The sequence below is a fragment of the Hydractinia symbiolongicarpus genome, chromosome 8 (assembly GCF_029227915.1).
Source record: "Hydractinia symbiolongicarpus strain clone_291-10 chromosome 8, HSymV2.1, whole genome shotgun sequence".
Lineage (NCBI taxonomy): Eukaryota > Metazoa > Cnidaria > Hydrozoa > Anthoathecata > Hydractiniidae > Hydractinia > Hydractinia symbiolongicarpus.
In genome coordinates this window covers 13,075,369-13,098,170 of record NC_079882.1, presented here as the reverse complement: position 1 = coordinate 13,098,170, position 22,802 = coordinate 13,075,369, and the positions used below count along the sequence as shown (strand labels likewise).

Sequence of the window (22,802 nt, the reverse complement as noted above, 5' to 3'; positions counted from 1 at the left end):
AACCAATACCGGCCATGAAAATCATATTTACTGCATCTCCGACTATATCAACAAGTTTTGAATGAGTATAACACATTTATTTATATACTCATTCAAAAAGATTTTTCATCATTTATTAAAGCTGAGTATATGATGATCCCCAGGGGGACACGTCCCGAGATTTGAAATACTCCGGGACATATTCCAGTTGCAAGAGAACCGTCCATAGAGCACATTTTCAGGGTCTTGAAAGCTTCTGGGACATGCTGGAGCAGCCAGGGGTACTCTTGAAACGCCCTGGTACACATGGAGGTGGTGGAAGCGGGGGTTTCAGGGGGTAAAGGTGTCAAAGGAGGTCAAATGTAATTATATTGACTCCCTACTACTACTCAGTGGCGGATTTAGGGTATGTCAAGCTAGTCGGGTGGACGTACGTAATTTTCGTCAAAAGCCTTGTTGTTGCAATTTCAAAAAAAAAGTATATTGCTTAAGCACAAAAATCTTTCAGGTTGGCTTTCGTAATATGCTCCGGGTTGAATTTCTACAGAATTTTTTGTTAGTTATATAAAAACGGAAAATGCCTTATTCACACAAAAAATGTAATTTATATTCGTCTCGTATAAATGTTATTCTGTTTTTTTCTTACTCGGGGTTTCATAAAACGGTACTCATATTCGGCTTGTTACCAAAAATCTATTGAAATATGCTCTCCAGCGTTGAGAGGAAGCCATGCGGTACACAAAATTTGTAGTTCTTAAAACAAAGGCCTCCTGGATAGAGGGTTAAAATACTCATAATTTTTTTCAAAGCGTGCAGAAATTTTGACCTCAACACGGTGTGCAAACCGGTCACTATGAAACATGTCATTTTAAGTAAACTAGCTTTAAATCTCAGTATGAAACTGGCTAATATATAGACCTGTCCCTGCTTGGTTTTCCTCATATTGGCTTTAATGTATTTTTAAAATGGGATTTTATGCGCTAAGTTAAAAACGCCCTTTAACGCCTTGCGTTTTTTAACGCCCATTTCTTAGTGACTGTAAAAAACAGACTAACTTGTTTAAATTCCTGTATCTGCCCCTGTGAGCATCACTCGTCAATAAAGCAAATTTTTCATTTTATACAGTAATTTCAACCGAACTTATTAGAAGCTGAAAAACCCACTAGGTAGACAGGATTTCAGACAGAAGAGAAATCTACGAACAAGTCTGATGAGGTCTACTTAAAATATATATAGTATTCCTTTTACTTTGTTTACAACAAAATATACAAATTACACAAGTTTTGTATATTTATATTATTTTATTATTTATATATTTTTTGTATAATCGTCAAGATTATATTACCACGTTTAACTATTGTCGAAAATAAATACTGTCAAAAATAAATAAAAAAAACGTAGCTACGTTAATCCTATTGTGTAAATGAGCTAACGATAAGCTGACCATAGTGCACATGACGCGCTAAGACCTTAGCCCATAGTGTGAGCGTAAAAGTACCTGCTTAGCCCACAGATGAACTCTTCGTTAGGTCATCATTAGCCGATTTTTTCAAATCAAAATTTTTTGATATTTTTTTTTCGGCTAACAGTGAGATAAGTTCACTTCAGCAATCTTCAAAGGAAGCCGACATAAATCGTGCTTAAAGCGATTTATTCGTGTTAAAAATAGTAGTTTGTTTCGTTGTGAAAGGTAATTTTAAAATTAAAACAGCTGACAAAATTAAAAAAATGACGTTGAAGTAGAAGAGTTGGTGTTCAGGGTGAAAGATTTTCCTCTCTTTCCAGGCTACGTTGTCTTCTCGAAGTACTAACACATTATGCGCACTATGGTTAGCTCATCATTGGCCCATAGTGAGAACCAAGCTTTATAAAACATATTAAAAATAGTGTCAAATCTCATGTCAGATAAATATTGTATAATGTCATATTGTTACATCACGCTTTGACTTCGCGTGACTCACTAAAAAAATGCACGCTAAGTAGATTGTAGATTTATTACTCTCTATTTCTCTATGAACGACTAAAGTATCACTTTTGATTCTGTAAATGCAGTCATTGCAGCTGTTTTTTTTAAGATTTTAGTCAGCGATCGTCAAAATTAGAAATATAGTAAGCAAGAAGAAGGGAATTTGCCCGTCGATACTCGCATCTACTTGCTTAGATAGCGAACATTATATCTTGGATTTCCCAGGGTAAATTGAAAAACCCTTAATAACACGATGAAAGGCATACAGAAAATTTCTCCTTTGCACAAAATTTAACTTGTTGCCTAGCAACCAAGCAAAGAGCACTACCAAGTTGACATTTCGCAAAGCAACGACCGTATGTTTCCTGACTTGCGTGAATGCTTCGTATAAAACGACGCTTAAGAGAATAGTCACATGATTTTATGCACATGTTTTTTGCTCTTCTGCAAATGATGAATTGTTCGAATGTGAAATGTGAGGACATACATTGAGCAAAATCTTTCTCGCATTTGCACCCGTTCAATGACGCTTCGAAACCAGCGACCATAAAAGTCAGCAACAGCGTAAACAGGATACTTGTTTTGTCCATACTTAATCTGCAAGAAATAAATAAAAGCAATATTTACTCAACCAGAAAAAAATCAAATTAAAAATAATGAAAGTAATAGGGAGCATGAATTATTTTCATTCTAAACAATTTTTTATTCCATTAAGTCGTTTGCTAAAGAAAAATTTCTTTTTAATTATGATCTTACATCTCTTACATATTGATTTCCTTTTTTCTCCAAGAAAGTAGCTAGTAATACCACAAGCCTAAAGCCTAAATTCTTGCATAATTAGTTATTATAGTATTTGATTAGATCCATACGTGCCGCTGTGATGGACCCAGTCAGAGAAAGTTGCGCCTCAGCTAGCAAGCCGTATCCAGAAAAATTTCACGTAGAGAGCAATTTTTAAGCATGAATAAAAATCTTTGTTATAGTATAACTTAATGTTAATAACTTAATGACGATTAATTCACCACAAGTTATATATACATGCTCCCTCCAGGATACACTTCCTGAATTTATTTCACACATTCGTAGAAATGTGTGATTTGGTATGGGCTGCGTTCTGTCATGGTGGTAACGAAAAGTTGAAAGGGGTGCAAATAGTATCAAAATCAAGGCCACCACAAATAGCGCGCTATATTGACCAAAATTTTTTGTTTATGTATTGTTTTTTTGCGTGTAGCAGCGTTTTTTGTTGTTGTTTTCTTATTATCATGTATCTTTATATACTATACCCAAAATAATGAAACTAGTAGATATATATTCTATTCGAATTTCGAGATATCTCGCATCAAATGAGGGTGTTCATTGTTTTGAAATGATTGTTTTGATTTACTGTATGTTGACAATGTTATAATGTTTGAAATTGACTCGAGTTGAATGCTCTCCAGCCATATCTAAGTTATCGAAAAATAGTCACAACTTTTAATATGATTCAATTTATCATCATCTCTTTCTCTAAGTTTGTGCCTTAATATTTTATACCAAATTTTATCATTGTATATTTTATATTTGAATAAATACATTTTAATTATTTATCATCATAGTGTCGTGTGGGTGTCCAAACCGCTTCAGTTCTTGTTGTTTTTACATGAGACATTAGAAATTCGATTGACAATATTTTATGATAAAACTTGGACATCCATGTGTACGTGTACAAATTAAAACAACATTTTACGACGTTTCGAATGTCATACACCATTTTTAAGTAAAATAAAAATTATTCAACAGGTCTATATAAACAAGAACGTTACCATAGATACAAGATATACAAACATAATCAATACAATATTTAAGTATAAAGTATGTGTACAATACGATTGTGTGATCAAACTGGACGGTTTTCTTGTTAGTATTTACAATCCTCACTAAGAATTTAATAAAGAATTATGTTTGAAGTTATACATTAGGAAGTATTACACCGCGACAGTAATGCCACCAAAACTTGAACTATTGAAGATAAAACGCGTTGAAAATTTACAGAAACATTAAGATTGATTACTCTTTTGTGTACAAATACGTTTAATAGTCAACAAAAAGGGATTAAGGCTGTTTATAGCAAAGGTTTACGAGTCGTTGTGGGGTGCGCCGCTGGTAGAGTCGGAACAACACCTTTTTTATTTAATTTGTGAGAAACTATTTTTAACTTCAGACAAAAATTTTATTTCAGGGTTTGCATGACTTGTATCTAAAAGTTCGGACAGCTCACTTGTATTTTAGAAATGACATGTTTTTTTCAGTTTAAAATTTCTTGCTTCTATACTTTTATTTCTGTTACCCCGTCATTTTTAGCCTTTCGAAGCAAAGTTTCACATCATGTTACACAAAACCAATTTAAAATGGACTAAAATAGACTATGGGCTAAAAGCCGAAAAAGTTTCAAACTAAATCTCTGGCTTACCTGATATATCCAACAACACAGTAAAATATGCCCAGAAAACTGTTTTTTTAACGACTGATTTCAAATGAAGGATTCACTGCTTTCACTTATAAGATATTTGAGATATATTTTCGCTGACTATACAGAGGATATATTGTCGTCAAAAGTAATGCAATATTTGCTTACAAATAAAAAAATATTTTCTATTTGTTCTTTAATATAACAAATTGATTAAATACAATTTTATATACTTATAAAATCATTATTTAGTTACATATTGATTTACACAAAGTTTGAGTTCTATTTTTATTGGTCCATTTCGCTAAATATTCTTCTGTCATGTTAAAATGGGCGGGCTTTGTTTGCATACGCTAGATTACGTATTGTACATAAGTTTAAATCTAAATTTGTAACAATGACATGTTGTGAATGAAAAAAGAGAATTATGAAACAGTGCTCAGCAATGTTTATTTTGGGTGATGCTTCACAGATGTATTGAATCGCTTCGAAAACAATAAAAAACGTACAAGGTTTAAGTTGGCTGTGTAAACTATGGAACGTATCTAACGATAATTCGAAAGATGAATATAGCTACGTTTCAATGAATCATGTTAATATTGTCGTGGAAACTTGAAAAACTTAAGAAAGTTACTAAACATGTTTGAGTATTATTTTTATTTTACATTCCTATAAAGTGTTCATTATTTCTTTTTACGGAATTAATACTGCCTTTAACAAGTTATCTAACTAACTACTAGATAGCTAGCTATACTTGGTTAAAGACCTAAAATACGCGACCTAAGTTCAACGTGTTGTTTGTAGTAATTCACATAAACATTTGCAGTGTTCTTAATATTTATAATTTTTTTAAACTTTTTAGTTGCATTATGCGGATGAGATTTTTTTCGTCTTCAAATTCGAAAGTCAAAAAAGAAATTAATTTAGTTTGCTTGCCAACTATGCTTGATTAAACTATAGTCTTAGCCTAACATTTCATAAAGTGCATGACATATAAATCCAATTTTGTCATATTTGTTGACTTTCATTATTGATTTTTATTTGTTTTTTTCTTTAAAAGCTATTCTGAAGTAATTTATTTATCTTCTCGTAATGCTTGGATAAGTCTTTGTCGTAGATTAAATTACCATGTAAAGATTTATAATTAATCACGATTTTTTCATCAATTTATCAATGACTGATAGTCCCAAAATATGATAGACAAAGTTGGTAAGAAGCGTCATCTCGCGGTTTTTTTACTGCTGGCAGGCCACACAAAGGTCCCGAAATTTGAAAAAAGTAGTCATGTTGACGTCAGCGGCAATTAGCACATTATGGGAGTTTGGATCTAACTAAGAGCTTTACATCTTAAGTCTGCTGTGAATTTCAAAATTTGCTGTGGACACCTTGCCGATTTAATGTCTGTTACAATTTCTTTTTAAATGCATGAGTAAGTATAAATGCACCTGAAATAGTCAAAGTTATATAAATCCTATAACATGACTTTAATTTTTTAAACTGTTCAAGTAGAGATAGTAAAATGTATGTTCTAGCGCAGTCGATGGACGACAAGGGAATTCCCGAAATCCTCTCTCTCGGCAATTCCGGCAAATCCGATAAATACGACAATTCCGGAAATACCGATAAAATCTCGAGCATGCGCACTCGAGAATGGGGAATAATGCTGACATCAACAAAATTTTGAGCATGCGCAATCGAGTAGGGGAAAGTCTCATAATCGAGGACCAGTGTTTTGAAGTTGAGCTCTACTTATAATAAAGATGAGTTGGTTTCAAAGTATTCCTGATCGATTTAAGACACAGAAAATGTGTACCGGGGCGCTTCAAGTGGACCCCTGGCTATTCAGATATGTTCCAGACTATTAAAGACTCAGGAAATGTGCACCAGGGTGCTTGAATGGGTGCCCTCGCTGCTCGAATATGTTCCAGACTATTTCAAGACCATAGAAATGTGCGCCAGAGCGGTTCAAAATCACCCTGGGGTGCTACAATATGTTCCAGACCATTTCAAGACCCATGAAATGTGCGCCAGGGCGTTTGAAGAGGATCCCCGGGTGTTTGATGATATTCCAAACCATTCCATGACCCAGGAAATGTGCAACATGGCTGTGGAAGAGAAACCTTGGCTGTTCAAATATATTCCGGACCATTTCAAGACGCAAGAAATGTGCGCAATGGTAGTTCTGGAGCACCCCTGGCTGCTCGAGCTTGTTCCAGAATACTTCAAGACGCAAGAAATGTGCCGGAGCGGTTCAAGATGATCCCTGTCTGCTATATCGTGTCCCTGACCATATCAAGACACAGGAAATGTGTACCGGGGCGCTCCGGGAGCACCCCAATCTGCTCGAATATGTTTCAGACCATTCCAAGACCCAGGAAATGTGTACCGGAGCGGTTCAAAGGTACCCCTGGCTGCTCGAGCTTGGTCCGAATCAATTCAAGACCCTAGAAATGTGCGCTGAGGCTGTTGGAAGAAGCCCCCGGATGTTCGAGCATGTGCCGGACCATTTCAAGACCCAGGATATGTTCCCCTGGGGGTCCACGTGGGAGTTGATTAGATGAGATCGCTGACTATCTTACAACCCTCGGGTTGTAAGATAAATGGAACAGTGCCACGACTGTGAACGAGTACTTGATGTATATGATAGGTGCAGCTGTGGTCGTAGACTCATGATAAAGCGTAGAATGCTGTGTTAAGAGTACATCACGTATAATGATGGAAGCTGTCCCTGTACTAAACCCTAGTTGAAGTCTAGTGTCCACAAATAAAAGGATGTTCAAACTCAGTAACGAGATTGTTAAATCAAGGGAATTTTATACCAAAGCGAAACCATTAAATATCGAAGAAGTAAACGCTGAAAATATCGTGTTAAGAGTGATTGCCTATAAAAATGGTGACAAGCTAGCTCCTTTACTGATCAAGACACCCAAAAAGATATATTCCAATGGTGCCTCGCGTTACTCAGAGGGTTCCGCTCTCACCATGTCATTTGATCTCACCAACCGCCCAGAATGGCTGGAAAAATATGAAGAAATACTGACCAAGGTGGAGTCCCTCGAGGGTCATCGCTTCACTACTACTCCCTTGAAAAAAGGACGATATCTAAATACCAAGCTGAAGGAGTGAGAGGGTAGAATTAAAACCAATTACCACAAGAAAAAGGTACCGGAGGACAGCTGCGAATGCAAGGCTATCATCAAGCCCGCCGGCATCTATAAGCAAGGCAAACACTATTATCTCCAGACATACCTCGAAGAGTGGGAGTAAACAACATATAATATTATGACATTTCCTGCATGTGTTTTTGATTATGTCTAGGACTAGAAACTGTGGTTTAGTTTTTCTTGGACTTGCGTCAATTACATCCTTTAAAACAACACTTTTGGTATGATTTGACCAGATTCGGAAATTGTCAACACCTTTGTTGATTGGATTGGAACTTTTCATTTAAAGATTAGTAAAATTGCCTAATGTAGAGATGGATAAATGTCTGTAATAGCGCAGTCGCGTGCGCACACGGTCAAACACAACAAATCTAGTACCATCCGGTACCATCCAAGACCATTCCATATTAATCACCGCATCATCCAAGACCTAGTCCCTATTAATCCAGCACAATCCGATACCATTCCATATTAATCTACATAAGACCTAGTATTCAGATGACGTCATCAAAAGTAGAATAAAAGATCCTAAAATTATTCTAGCGCAATTTCCTAACAATCAACGCACATACAGGGGAATTTCCCTATCATACAGCAATGAGTAAAAAGGGTAATTCCCTAATGATACTAATATCATCAATGTGTACTCAAAAGATGCGTTAGTTTTTGAGTATCTCAAAATCCCCTGAACTTGTTAAAAACCGTAAAAGAAAAAGAGAATGGAATCAAAAACTGTCAAACAATTACGTGATATTACGTGATATAAAGTCGTGGTTTAACAGGGTATTGTAGACTACGTAAAGCTGAATTAATTAGCTTATTGGACGTACCACAGAGGCCATCAAGATGGGCTGGACAACGAAGGCCTGTAAGGCCGTAACCATATTACCAACGCCGGAGGCCATGGATATATTTGAGACCCAAGAGATGTCGAAAAATCGATCAATCGTAAAATCCAAGATGCAGGAATGGTATAACTGGCTGGTTGATGCCATCCCAAAGGGGTCGTGAGTAATTATGCAACATTCAAACGCAGGGTGATGGAGCTCTATGGCAGGGTAGCAAATACAAGACCTACACTACATGATGAAGTCGAACAGGAGGCTAACGAGGACTATCCACATGAACAGCCAGGACCTTCCGGAGTTTCCGAATTCCTGGTATAGGAGGTGCTGACGTTGACGGGTATATCGGGATGGTGCGACCCAACGTGAAAACCTTAGTTGTGGGACAGGTAGAGGATATGGGGTCGGCGAAGATACAACTGTCACTATGGATACATTGGAGAAAGCCGATAGAGGGAACCAAAGAATATGAGGAGGCGAATAAGGCCTTCCATAGTAATATGGCCTCAGTGTTCCAGGGTAGCAACGTAGATGACATCCTATCCAGCATGTTCGCTCAGGTGAAAACACATGTGGAAAACCTGGCATTCCCCAAAAGTGGCTTTACGATCGGGCGAATACTACACCTTGATGTAGATTTTCACAAATTTAGACTAACAAGAGGTTCATCATATATACAAGCACCTAAATGGATAGCCTCCAAGAAGGGCATTATTATTCTAAAAAATAAAGATGAGGAGTGCTTCAAATGGGCTGTTATAGCATCCTTGCATCATGAGGAAATTGAAAAGGACCCACAAAGAATAAGCAAGCTGAGACCCTACGCAGTCCAATATAATTGGGAAGGTATAGAGTTTCCGACAAGTATTAAGGATATATCAAAGTTCAAGGATAATAACAAGGAGATTGCGGTGAACGTCCTGTATATAGATGGAAAGAGGATCAACATCCTACGTGATCAACGCATAACGGGCGTGGCAAGCAGGTGAATCTACTGTACATCACTGATGGCAAGAAAAATCACTACGCGGCCATCAAAAGCCTCTCAGGGCTCCTGGGTATTGAGAACTCAAAAAATACTGCAAAAATGCACTTTTCTTAAACTGCTCTAGGTATTCCCCACAATCGAGGCGAGGGACAAGCATTACAGGTACTACAAGGACCACTCTGCAGTCAAGATGACAATGCCAACAGAGGCCGAAAAATGGTTATATTATAGGGATGGCCAGCAACAATTCAAAGTACCCTTTGCAATATATGCCGTTTTTTAAAGCTTAATAATACCAATGGAAGAGAATGTCAGAGAGACCAAGACTAAAAAGCTGAGCAAGTACGTACCATCTGGATGGTGTACCTATAGCACATTCGTCTATGGGGATGTACCAGATCCCCTAACGCGGCAAGGATTGCGTCACCCACTTCGTGAACCACCTAGAGGATGAGGTAAAGAGGTTATATAATACATACCCACAGCAGGACATGAAGCCCCTAACAGAGATCCTAAAAAGAGAACATGATGAGGCATCAAAATGCCATATCTGGCTAAAACCCTTCGATGACAGCAAGAAAAACCGTAAAGTCAGGGACCACTATACCGGACTATATAGAGGTGCAGCACATAATAGCTGTATTCTCAAATATAGAATACCCAGCCATATTCCCATCATATTCCACAATCTCTCGGGATACGACGCACACCTGTTTATCCGAGAACTGGGTGAGAAGTAAAACATGCAAGACATTGGCTGCATCGCCCAGAACATGGATAAATATATAAGTTTCAATATTAAGATTAAGGTACCACTTGGAGGTATGGGATGTGGTGATGGAGAGGTGTACAAGAAGATTGAAATTAGGTTTAGTGATAGTTTATGGCATCATCGCTGGACAAATTGGCAAGCAAACTCAACGATGAGCAGTGTCAAAATCTTGGTTTTTCACCGAGGATGACACGTTTAAGCTCGTGCGCAGAAAAGGCGTGTACCCCTACGAGTATATGGATGGATGGCAGCGATTCGAGGAGCTGGTACTACCTCCCAGGGAGGCATTCTATAGCAAGCTCAATACGAAGGGTATCAGCGATGAAGATTATCAATAGGCAAAAAGGGTATGGAATTGTATTACCCCGGAGGGTGATAACGTCACCATGGGTGACTACCAGGATGTGTACTTAACAAAAGACGTCCTGCTATTGGCCGACGAGACATTTCGGGGCGTTTGCTTGGACAACTATAGCCTTGATCCTACCCATTTTTACAATGCACCTGGTCTGGCCTGGAATGCGGCCCTAAAATTACGGGCATAAGGCTAGAACTCCTTACAGACCCCGACATGCTCCTCATGTTCGAGAAGGATATAAGAGGAGGCATAACACAGGCCGTACACCGATATGCCAAGGCTAATAACAAGTACGTGGGAGAGCAGTACGATCCGGAGGTTGAATCCTCCTACTTGCAATACCTCGATGCCAACAACCTATACGGCTGGGCCATGCGTCAAGATCTGCCCACAGATGGTTTTAAATGGGTGAGAAATGTCGAAGCATTCACCGAAAAGCGGATCAGAAAACTTGTTGAGGACAACAAGTATGGGTATGTATTGGAGGTAGATATTGATTATCCCAAGGAGCTGCATGATAAGCATAACGAGCTGCCGTTTCTGCCCGAACGAAGGAAGGTCCACAAGGTTGAGAAATTGATACCGAATCTAGAGCATAAGCGCAAATATGTTGTACACATCAGAGCCCTTTATGAGGCTATAAAACATGGGCTTGAGCTCAATAAGGTGCATGGGGTCATTAGGTTCAACCAGAAACCCTGGTTGGCGGGGTACATTGATCACAACACGAGGTTGAGAACGCCTGCTAGGAACGATTTTTACAAATTGACGAACATTTCGGTGTTTGGGAAGACCATGGAAAATATCAGAAATCATCACATATGATGATTTCTGATATTTTCCATGGTATATGTATAGTATATATATAGTATATGAAGTTCGTAATGAAGCCTAATTTCAAGGGTGGAAGCAGGTTCAGTAAAAACCTACTGGGTGTAGAGATAGGTAGGACTGAGGTTAAAATGAATAAGCCCATATACATCGGCCAGGCCATCCTGGATATATCAAAGCTCATCATGTACAAGTTCCACTATAATTATATGCAGCCCAAATACGGTAGCAAGATACAGCTTTGCTACATGGACTCAGACAGCTTTGTGTACCACATCCGCACGGAAGACTTCTATAGGGATATTGCGCGGGATGTTGAAGCACGCTTTGACACAAGTTCCTATAATCCCGATGATAATAGGCCCCTCCCCATAGGCAAGAACAAGAAGGTGGTTGGACTCATGAAGGATGAGCTAAATGGTAAAATTATGACCGAGTTCATAACGTTGAGGGCCAAGGCATAGGCCTATAAGAGTCTCATACCGGAGGGTGGGGATCGTGAGGCCAAGGGTGTTAAGAGATGTGTGACGAAGAAATCCATCACCGTCGATGATTACCGAAGATGCCTGGAAGAGGGCGTTGACGTCCACAAGAGCCAGGTCCTGATACAAAACAGGGTCATAAGGTATATACTCAGGACGTGAACAAGTTGGCACTAAGCAAGGCAGACGATAAGCGGATTGTACAACTCGATCAAATTAAGACGCTTGCCAGAGGCTTAGGGAAATAAATTGGAGGCATGTCTGTATATAGCCTTGCTCCTGCCCTATGCCCTAATTGCCTACATACTTTTTAGATATCGGTGTATGATAAAAGGAATTTCTGACATTGCACAAGTCTTTGATAATGCCTCCGCAGAATATGAAAATATCGAAAAGCCCATCCATAAGCAAATTTTGACGGAGGCCCTACGCAAGGACAAGGGCCATCTCCTGCCCAAAAAATACACAGAATGCTTTGTCGACAAGGCTCCAGAGGAGGTCATTGACAAGGTACATACAGAGCATGTACAGCGGGAACTTCAGGAGAAGGGAGAAAAAACCGCAAAAGCACTGTCAACCCATGTTATAAGCCTATATGCCAGCATGATAGGGAATTTTGTGGAAATAGACAGTGTTGAGGAGCTAAGGAGAGATATTGAGGATTACCCTATTATTCGGGATAGCATGACAGACCTTGGGATCCTCGTATACTGTGGCCTTTGGAGGTGCTTGGCCCCACTACTTGTGGTGGACCATACGGTTCGGCATATGAGAAAAAAGAAAGAGAATGTGGAGGAGGTCAAAGATAACAAAGATGAACAGTGCGTGTAGTATTATCATCAAACAAAAGCAACCTGAGGCCGTGGAAAAAATTGTTGAGGTAGACAAAAAGCACACGGGAAGGGTTGCTGCTGGCCAAATGGAACCGGTTTCGAAAGCCTCAAAATAAAGAACCCATGAAGTTTAGGCAGTTCTTGAGATACTTCGAGAGGGATTTCAACACCCCCGAAGCCATACTCAAGGGGATAAAAGAGGACATAGAGATCCTTGATGATCAGGGCCTTACTATCTCTCTTGTAGTAAAAAAGAAGTATTTTGTTATAAGTTTTAGGACTTATAACAAATGAGTGAAGAAGAGAATGAGGAGAGAGTCATTACAAAGCCCCTAAAGCGTCCAGGAAGTGTTGCACAGGGACATAAGTTGGTGGCACTCATAAAGAAGAGGAAGAAAGAAATGAAGCATCAAGAGGGTACTGTAGAGCCTGCAGTCAAAGCCTCTTCTGAGGCCAGTTCTATACAGTCAATGGGCAGTGTCCACATCTATGGAGTTGGAGCGATAGGTAGGCGTCTGGTATATATTTGGCAAGGGTAAAAACAAATCCCAAAACACCGCACCAGGACCCCAAAGGGGAAACAGGACAAAACCCAGCTCGTCAAGATGCAATAATTTTGCTAAAAAATAACACCTAATAAAATGGCAAGTAACGTAACACCTAAGGAAAAGGAGATTTTAGATATGCTATATGAAACGGTCGTGGACCTTGGTTTCACCTTTGCGTACATGGCAGGTAAAAAGTTCCTAGGCATAACAAGGCCCTCTACAAAAATGGACACCGAAAACGTCCTCAAAATGGTTGCTTATTTTTCAGCAGGGAGAGCAAGTCGTGAAATAGCTGTATCCAAAGGATGGCTACCTGCAAGTATAGTGCCTAAACAAAAATAGAGCGGACAAATATGAGTTATGGAAGGAGTCAAGGGAAAATTAGGGGTGTTCAACAGGATGAAAACTACCTAATCCTGTATTATCTCTAACATACGGCATTATACCCCGATACATCGCACTTATCGGAGACATCCCTGAGAAGGCAAGGTTCGTTGAGAGATATCGCAACGCATTGCGGTGCCTGCAGGGTAAATTAATATATACTCCACCACCCCTCGAATATTAGACTCGAAATACCATTCCCTTCCCTACCTTGGTAAACAAATATGGAGGCTGTGCAGCCCTGTACCCCAAAATTCACAATAGGAAGTGGTCGGATTATTGAATAAAATGTTGGATGTCGTAAGGGACTCCAACACGCAATCTTTACAGGCCCTACTTCGTGTGGCAGGACACGACGTGTTTTGGATCTACTTGAAGCTGAATACAAGGGACACTTCAACAATATCATCATCCTCTGCCCTACCCTGAGGTGGAATACCACCTACCTTGAGAGGGCTTGACTTTGGAAAGACCCCTATGTATTTCTGATAGACCCGGGAAATGAGCTGTTTGAATGGATTCAGAAATTGTCGTCGTTATCCGCGGCTGAAGAGAGTCTTTTCGTTCTGGATGACGTAAGCGCTAACGAGGATCTCGATGAAGAAAGGCAGCCCCTGCTCGAACTTGCTATCAGTAGGCATAGTCTTTGGCTCTTAACCCAATCGTATACTGCCTTGCTCAAGAATCTGAGGACGCAGAAGAAAGCACTATTTTTATGGTACCCCCACGAGAAGATGACATGAAAATGATAGGCGAGGAAACAATTCTCATCCTGGACTGGGACGAGATCAAAGTTGAGCTAAAAAATCTAAACATGCATGCCCTTTTGTAAGATTGGAACATCCTAGGAATTGGAAAATTTTGGATTGACCGTTATAAAATCCTGCGGGCTAGCATCGGTATATAGAAAATGTCTTCACAACTCGCCTGATTTAACGCAATACCCACAGAAGCTATTGAGACCTTACTTGATAAACAAAATCAGCCCCTGTTTAAAAGGGCAGACCTCAAGAGATTCCTATGTATCCTAAATCCTAGGCAGTATGGCCTTGATCGTCATATGACAACATCAAGGGGAGAAATAGAGAGTATACCGGGTGTAGTCACCGACTACACCTGGTCAGGTACACTAGGAGGAGGAAAGAACAGGCATGATGTATTTGTCACGTTCGACGGGGCATTGGAAATCACCGTCAGATCAAGAAAACCCAATGCTGTGGCATTGACAAAATGATTGAACTGGGAATGGGCGTGGAAAAATTACAGGAAACCATTATTGAGAAGGATAATGCCTTTGCCTTCCTAAATGATGAAATCGAGGACAGAGATAGCCAAATTATGGTTTTGGGGGATGGGATTGAGGAGCTGAAGCAACGTGCTGTGCTCCACCTCAAAGATCCTGGCAAGGATAACAGTATGGTAATAATTCAAAAGAATAATGATGATCCCTGTGGGCAACAGAGGTATGTAGCACAAAAAATATGCAATAAACTTGTTGATTACCCCAAGGGTGAGATCTTGGTGCTGGCCGAAACGGGAAATTCTATCGTTCACTATAATTGGCTACTGAAACGGGGTTGTATCTGCTGCAATCCGGAGAGATTCAGGCATTTTAGGCTTGGTGAGAATTATACGCATGAAAGACTCCTGGAACTCGCAGAATAGGTGTGGACAGATCTGTCCACACCCAACCAAGCACGATTTTCACTACTCTTGTGGGTAGTGAAAACTATATGAAAATACCTCTTTGACCACTTCAGCTATATGTGTGGGAGGGAAGGGAGTGAAATATCAAAAGATGGAAGCCTATATACAAGGGGTTTTGATATTCGGGTACCTGTGCTGCATTGCTGTATAAAGGCAGGATCAGTAACTAGTTATTGCCTTACCTGCCTGGAAAATTTCAGGTATCGAAATGGGAAATACTATGAAGGTCTTTAATACCCCACGGACGATGATCTTTTACACGGGGTAGCATCGGGCGAAAAAGCACGGGCAACATTTGCAAAGATAAGACGTTAAAGTTGTCGGATTTGGCTGATATCACGGCAATAGGCAAAATACTCAATTTTCCTATACCAGATAGGCGATTGATTGATATTGATTTGGATATTGAGCCTGATGTCATCAAAGGCATTGTTTATGGATTCTATACCGAGCCACCCTTGCTGCATATAAGAGATCCGGGTAAGGAGTTTGAGGATGAACCCTTAGACGTACTTCCGCAAATACTATTTACCACTCCTTCACATGTTCCGGTGGTACCTGACCATCCTCCGGAATAAGCATTAGTTCTTCTGACACGAAGCTCTGTAACCTGTAAGTACGTTTGCTGTAAAAGGCGTCGGTTGCGGGTCTTTTAGAGTCACTATGCTCCTCTCCGGGTTGTAGAAGATAGAGGTAAACACCATCATCGGGCAGAGGCTTTTCCTCGGGATATTCCTCGCTTTTCGCGAGCGATACTTCATCGAGTTTGATGGCCTTGTTAGAGTTTATGCCGATCATGGTAGTCTTGGTATTATTAAGGCTTTTGACGATGGTATACAGGTGCTTGACCCAAATGGTTCTAGGCTCCCTAGAGACCAACTCCCGGGCATCCTGGGGCTTGAATAGTCTTTTGGCGAGTACCTTGTTGTAGGATTCCGCGAAGGCCGTGAATGTATGGTGATGATTCGTTGTTGACCTTTTAATTCCAACACCCTTATTCTCCAGTAGTTTCGTTACGTCGGATTTAAACTCACTACCATTATGACACTGCAATATTTTAGGGTAGTGTAGGGATCCGGCTTTGTAAATATCTTTGATCATATCGGCGACTTCGCTAGCTCTCTTCGTTCGTAGAGGTCTTGCTACCTTATAGTATGAAGCCACATCAATCCCCGTTAGAATAATAAACTTGTACGTATTGCCATACAACCGCTCATGGGGCATATGTAGCAGATCGAACTGATGCATCTTGTTGGGTGTTGTAATGGTAAAATGCGAATAATTGATCGTTTTATGACCTCGAATGTGTCTCAGACAGAGCAGCTGTCTACTCACCCTATGAATTACCTTCTTTTTAGAGAGACTGCTCTCCTTCCTAAGGAGCTTGATAGCCCTTCATCCGACCCACAGTTTTTCCGGGGTATAGTAGATATTGCTCAGCTTTTCGGCCCCTTCTTTGGTAACAACGTGCGTTTTTGACATTTCTTTATTATACATGTTAAAAAAAACGCGTTTTTACAGATATTTATAGGCAATGAACCCTAGCAGGGACAGGGAGCCAACAACGAATGTTAACTCACCATCTTGTTGGGTTTTTGAGGGTGTGTATAAATCCTTCAATTGCGGAGCCTTTCTATCAGAGGCAATATAAAATTGATACATAGAATCATCAGACTCCCTCAAACTTTTCCTCGATTTTATTTGCCTTTCTCTTTCCTCGTTGAACCAGTCAAGTTTCTTTTGCCTCTTCCGTATCCATTCCTCCTGTGCCTCGTTAAGCCTTTCTATCGCACGATCATGACGCCTGCGCTCTGCCTTGCCATGCCCTGAGAGTTTGCTAAATAGAAAATTCGTTCCAGAGTAGGCTAGGGCGTTGATTAGCGCGCCCCCGCCATGATCATAAGAGTAGCCATTTTATTCTGAGACGAAACTTGCCCACATAGCTTGGGTGTTGGTATAGTGTAGCCTTTTCGCTACCTCTGCAAGCAATGGGGCATCCCCATTTTCTCGATACCGGAGTGGTACCTTGTAATCGATGTGCCACTCTCCATGGCTATCCCATGTCATCCCCTCAGAAAACTGAATCTCAATATGGGCCCTCAGTGTAGCCATATCACACCCAAGATACTCCCGGGAGCTAAGCTCTTTGTTTCCCTTCAAGGCGTAGCGGGTTTAGTTTCCTACGGCACCGGCCAGATGCCCTGAAGGGTCGCAAATGGCACAATATCGCCTTTGTTTTTCATGCCCGCAGATGCTTCCACCTCCACAGTCTTTGCATAATGATCTTATCCTTTGATGGTGGCAGACGCTTCCACCCCACACTCTTTGCATAGGGACCCCTGCCTTGATGATGACATATGCTTTCTACCCCCACAGTCTTTGCATATTGATCTTATCCTTTGATGGTGACAGATGCTTCCGCTGCCACACTCTTTGCACTCTGTTCTTCGCCTACCATGCTTGCAAATACCATTACTCCCACACTCTTTACACCTGGATCTTACCCTTTGATGGGGGGAAATGTGACTTCCTCCGCAGTCCCTGCATTGTCCGCTCTGTCTTTCCTGATGGCAAATCTCACATCCCTTACACTCCTTACAATATGCCCTCACCCTTTCATGGGGGCACTTTATATGTTTCCGTGACACCTTGGCTATGTTCAGGCATTTAATCCACATTTTTGTTAGTTGACCGTTTACCTTGATCATAAAATTGTCCAAAGATAAAGAAAAATTACACTTCGAGCATCTCTCGGTTCCATCCATATTAACTCGTTTTTGCCCTTGGGGACAAACACGAGTTGTGGTCATTTAGTACTCCACGCTATGAAACCCACCGTCCATGACATTCAGCTGGTCATCTTGAAGCAAATACACGTAGGCCATGAAATCTTCGGTTCCGTCTGCTTTCTTTGTGATATGCAGCGCGTGATACCATCAGACAAACGTTGTAAGGACCTTCCGCTACCATGTGGGTGGTGATCGGCAGACGCCAGAAAGTCGATGAAGAGGGCATACCTTTCGTTGAAGAATTGCCCGATGGTCACGTTCGAGTCATGGCTACCAAAGACGTTCATAATCTTTTCAAGATGGTCCTTGGGTAACATTGCGTGAGAGTAAAGTTCATTTGGCTTCCCTTCCACCGTCACGCTAACCTTCTCAATCCCAGGGTTATAAAACGTTTCGTTAACGCCAGCGTAAGCCTTTACTTTTCCAGGGTCTATGAAGAGTAGCAAGACACCCTTAAATGATTTTGAGGGAGCAGAAAGTGTTGCCATATTCCTCCACTATTGCTTTCTCCTAATCCGTTCCCACATGACCGGTTGCATTGATCTGCAGGGCCCTGATGGTCCCGTCGTTAGGATTGATCCCCTCTAAAACAAGGTTATTGTCCCTATCAAATTTTGGCAGGCACAGGTACCTATATACGGCCAGGATATTGTAATCTGATATGTTTTGAATTTCGTTGTTGTTCAAAGTGATACGTAGGTTCTTTGCCAGGCTTTTACCAATGTTACTGACAATGGTACGTGTCGTGTTGGTCCCCGTCAGCGTCAAGTCAAATAGAAGCTTGAGACTTACCAGGGAAGATGACATCATTCCCGGACATATGAGGCATATCCACACGCAGGTCTTCGTTCTGGTTGATGGTTGAAGGTATGTGACTTATCTGAACCCTTTGTTTTCGGCCTTTTATACCAAAGAGTTGCTTCGTCTCTGCATAAGGATCTAATGTCGTTCCGAATGCACTCATGTTTATTATATATAGGGAAACTATTTGAATAAAAGAAATGCCAACCAATCCAGAATTTGTGCCTGACATTGATATTGATGATGATGATGAGGATGGGGGCCATCCAGATAAACCCGATGATACTACATCAAAACTTCCCGGAACGCCAAAACTCCCCGGAACATCAGGGCCTTCAACAGAACAACAACATGGGGATCTTTCGGGGCAGAGGCAAAAGTTACTAAAATCAAAGATCGATGGACTTTACAATCATCTTATGGAAACATTGGGGTTACAGTCTAATGCTAGGTATTATGATATGTTCAGGGAAGGGGAATCAACTTATTGTAAAGGAGATAGTGAAGGGTAAGAAAATGTTCAAGGAAATAGTGGTTACAAATCAAGATGGCAACCTAAAACGTGTTGGTCAGATACAAACGTTCCTGGGTAGTAATCGCCTGCAAGCCCTTGGGTTTGTAGACTATGTTACACCCAATAAAGGTGGTAAATTTAGGGCCCACAATCTCCTTAAAAGATATAATAAAATAGAGGAGGAGGCCGAACATATTGAGATGGACTTATTGGAGGAGATGGATGAATTTGTAGATGCCACGGAGAGCCTTACACAAGACACTTCGTTTGTTGGACCTGATGAAGGTGGTATCACCCCACGTAAAAGAATGGGACTTGACCTTGAGCTTCAGACGCTAAGGGGTAACTTGAAAAGCCTGACAAATAAGATGATCCTATACTACAGTGAGATTAATAAGGCAGAGGGCAGGGTGAAAGAACTTGAGAAGTAGAACGTTGGGGAGAAAGCGAAGAAAGAGATTAAGGATCTGAATGATATGAAGAAGGCTATAGGGGAAGCACATAGTATACTATCCACTGACATATACCCCCAACTCAGACATATCAAAGACACGCTATTGAAAATTGCCGGAGATAACACAACTCTGCTTGAGAAGCTTCGTATACTCTTCAGCGGGTGGTGAAAAAGGCTTTGTGGAGAAACAACTGGAAAGGCTAGGAAATTTCATTAAATATCTGGCAGGCAAGGCAGGTGCTGCCTTGCCGGGTATTACAGGTAGGGTAGTCTCCTTCCTTCTGAGGGTAGTGTCAACCATCGTTACATATGCGGGAAAACATCCGTACATGATCATCGCGGGAGCTGCAGGGTTGTCGTGCTATACGTGAAATAAGCCCTATTTTTTTCTCAACCATATATATGCCAAGATTATACCTACCGCTATGGTGATTAATGAGGCCTTGGTATCCTCGTGTTGGTTTGGTGGGGGTTGTTCGGGTATGGGAGAAGATGTTGTTGTAGGCCCGGGAGGTGGTATGGTCTGTATGGTATGATTGGGAGAATGCATAGGATATGTAATAGGTGGTGGCATGGTATGCCTTGGGAGTATAGGAGGTGTGGCATGCTTCGGGGTAGGGTATGTATAGGAGGTGCCGCATGCCGCACAATAGGCTTGTTATTTAGGTCAAGCTGGATACCAATCATCGCACTTGCAAGGGCAATCAAAATGTTGTTGTTATACCCTACAATTTTGGCTATGGGCAGATTCATATCGGAAGGCAGCATATACACGTGATGCATGACAGCAAAGTTCACTGGGGTACGGGCATATTGCAACACCTTTCGGAACTCCGTAACGTCATGGCTTACATTCTCTTGACGCCTAGGACCCCAGCAATAGGACCACGTAGGCCCGGATACTCTCACTCAGCTTGGTCAACCCTTCAAACCCCTGACTTGTGGGCATAAAAAACTTGGCCCAATCACCATCAACCTGCGGCCACCATCTACCATCTGTCAATGACGACATGACAGCCTTGAATTTGTAGAGGCTATTAGGATCTGCACCATATTCGCGGCATACCTGTGCGTATCCGGATGTGGAGTATGGTTTTTTTGTATTGTGACAACCCATCGTCATACGGCATGGCGACCTTCATTCTTGCCAGAATACGTCGCATATGATATAAAGCGTGAAATTTGAAGATGGAGTTAATAAGGGGTACAGAACCCGTCATGTGCTTGGCACATATGCCTAATGCCGTTGTTGCGCAATGTGTAGCGAAATTAAACTGGATATTCCAGAAGTCCAATGCCTGCCCTTTCCAATTCACATTAACAGGGTCATTGAGGTAAGTTGTTGGGATCTTGATGGCATACTTCGTGAACTTGCGAAATACAACAGAGACATGGGAGTCTGTACTCACGTACAGGTCCTGGTGCTCCAAATTTGTAACACCAAGCGGCCATTCACCCCTGTTACTTTTATACTTTGCAGAGTAGTTGTATTGGTACTCTTGTTAAAACAAAGATAAAACAACTGTGCACCACCGATATCAAAAAGCCTACCATATTTGAGGATTACCTGGGACAGGACACCCGCATAGCCCTGAAATCCATCAGTATTTGACTTGGATGGTTGAATTTGTATAGCAATACAAAGTTACTATACGTAAAGTAGGACCTGACCAGAGGGTGACTCGGATCAAGATCATCAGCGGTCTATACAAAATCGAGGTTATTGCGACTATTGTCAACAGCCAAGCGCAGAATAAGATTAAAACGTTCGACCTGCACAGTATATAAGCGGTACTTAGAGTCCCAGCATGGGTATGAGCCTTAAATATATATTTTATAGACCTTTTGAGTCTATAAAATATATAGTTTTCTAATCTTCGCCTAGTAGCGACTCCTTTTCAAAGTCTTTATACCGACATTCTGTGATGTGTGTCTGGGGGTAGTGGTTTTTACCTTGTACGTATACGGACGAAAAGGCTAGAATAGCGCTGGCTTGGCAGGGCTCATCGTAGGGTACCGGCATACAATAGAACTTGGTGGTAATTGTGTCCTTGTAATATCAAAGCTTAGCATTTACATAACGATCCTTTTTTACAGGCTCTGTCGTTAATTGCTCGGATATCAACTCTTCGACCTTTGACCATATTTGACGATACTTCGCGATACAATCAGGATATTCCTCACAATCCAGGCTCATTGCCGATGACGCATTGGCGTTATACTTGGTCACCCCATTAGGGGACCAGATTTTAGATGTCTCTACCCTCAAGGCCACCACAACGTCCTGTGTACGGTATCCTACCACATATCGTTTGTCCTTACCTCCATTGGCGGACATGGCATTCGATACTGTTAGGTGATTTATATTGATATCTTCAATGTTTGTGAAGGTAGCAGCAAAATTGTAGAAAATATTAGGCTTAACAAGCTCGTTCTCAAATTTCAGCATCCTGTTTATTGTATATTTCGAACGACTGCAGAGAATTATATGTCATCGTACATACGCAACCGCCCCCATTGTACATGATATGTTCATTATAACAGTACCAGCATAGCATTTTACCGCTTACAACAAACCTCCTGCCACAGGTACCTTTGTCATACGCATCGAGTACCCTCTCACAGTCATTACAATGTTCATTCATTTATTAGCAAGTCCAGACGAGCCTCCAAATCTTTAATTCTCCGTTCATTGGACCCCTCCTTCTCCTCTTGTAGACATGCCAAGGTTAAAAGTGGTAGGGATAGACCGATGGCGGTAAGGAAGGTCATGAAAATCATACTTTTCAAACTATATTGACAGTTAATACACATTATGGTATATATTTGAGCATGAAGGGATTTTTTTTCAACGGCTTTGTTGCACATTCCCGTGTCTTGAATTGATCAGGGACATACCTTAGCATATGGGGATCCTTTTCAAAAACCCCATTCCACA

General features: G+C 40.9%; 2 protein-coding genes across 2 annotated transcripts; both read right to left on the bottom strand.

Moving 5' to 3' along the window:
* Positions 1 to 1,195: 1,195 nt before the first annotated feature.
* Positions 1,196 to 4,594, bottom strand: LOC130655334 (uncharacterized). The gene is made up of 2 exons (XM_057458075.1): positions 4,398 to 4,594; positions 1,196 to 2,542 (listed from the first exon to the last, which is right to left on the bottom strand). Exon 2 carries the CDS (start codon positions 2,533 to 2,535, stop codon positions 2,188 to 2,190), a length of 348 nt encoding a protein of 115 aa, XP_057314058.1. The 5' UTR covers positions 2,536 to 2,542; positions 4,398 to 4,594; the 3' UTR covers positions 1,196 to 2,187.
* A 12,997-nt stretch (positions 4,595 to 17,591) lies between these two features.
* On the bottom strand, positions 17,592 to 18,116 carry LOC130653765 (zinc finger protein 790-like). The gene has a single exon (XM_057456282.1). It carries the CDS (start codon positions 18,114 to 18,116, stop codon positions 17,592 to 17,594), a length of 525 nt encoding a protein of 174 aa, XP_057312265.1.
* Positions 18,117 to 22,802: the final 4,686 nt, after the last annotated feature.

Excerpts from the sequence above, each read along its gene's own strand:
- LOC130653765 (XM_057456282.1), bottom strand. The coding sequence starts at position 18,116 with ATGACCACAACTCGTGTTTGTCCCCAAGGGCAAAAACGAGTTAATATG.
- LOC130655334 (XM_057458075.1), bottom strand. The coding sequence starts at position 2,535 with ATGGACAAAACAAGTATCCTGTTTACGCTGTTGCTGACTTTTATGGTC.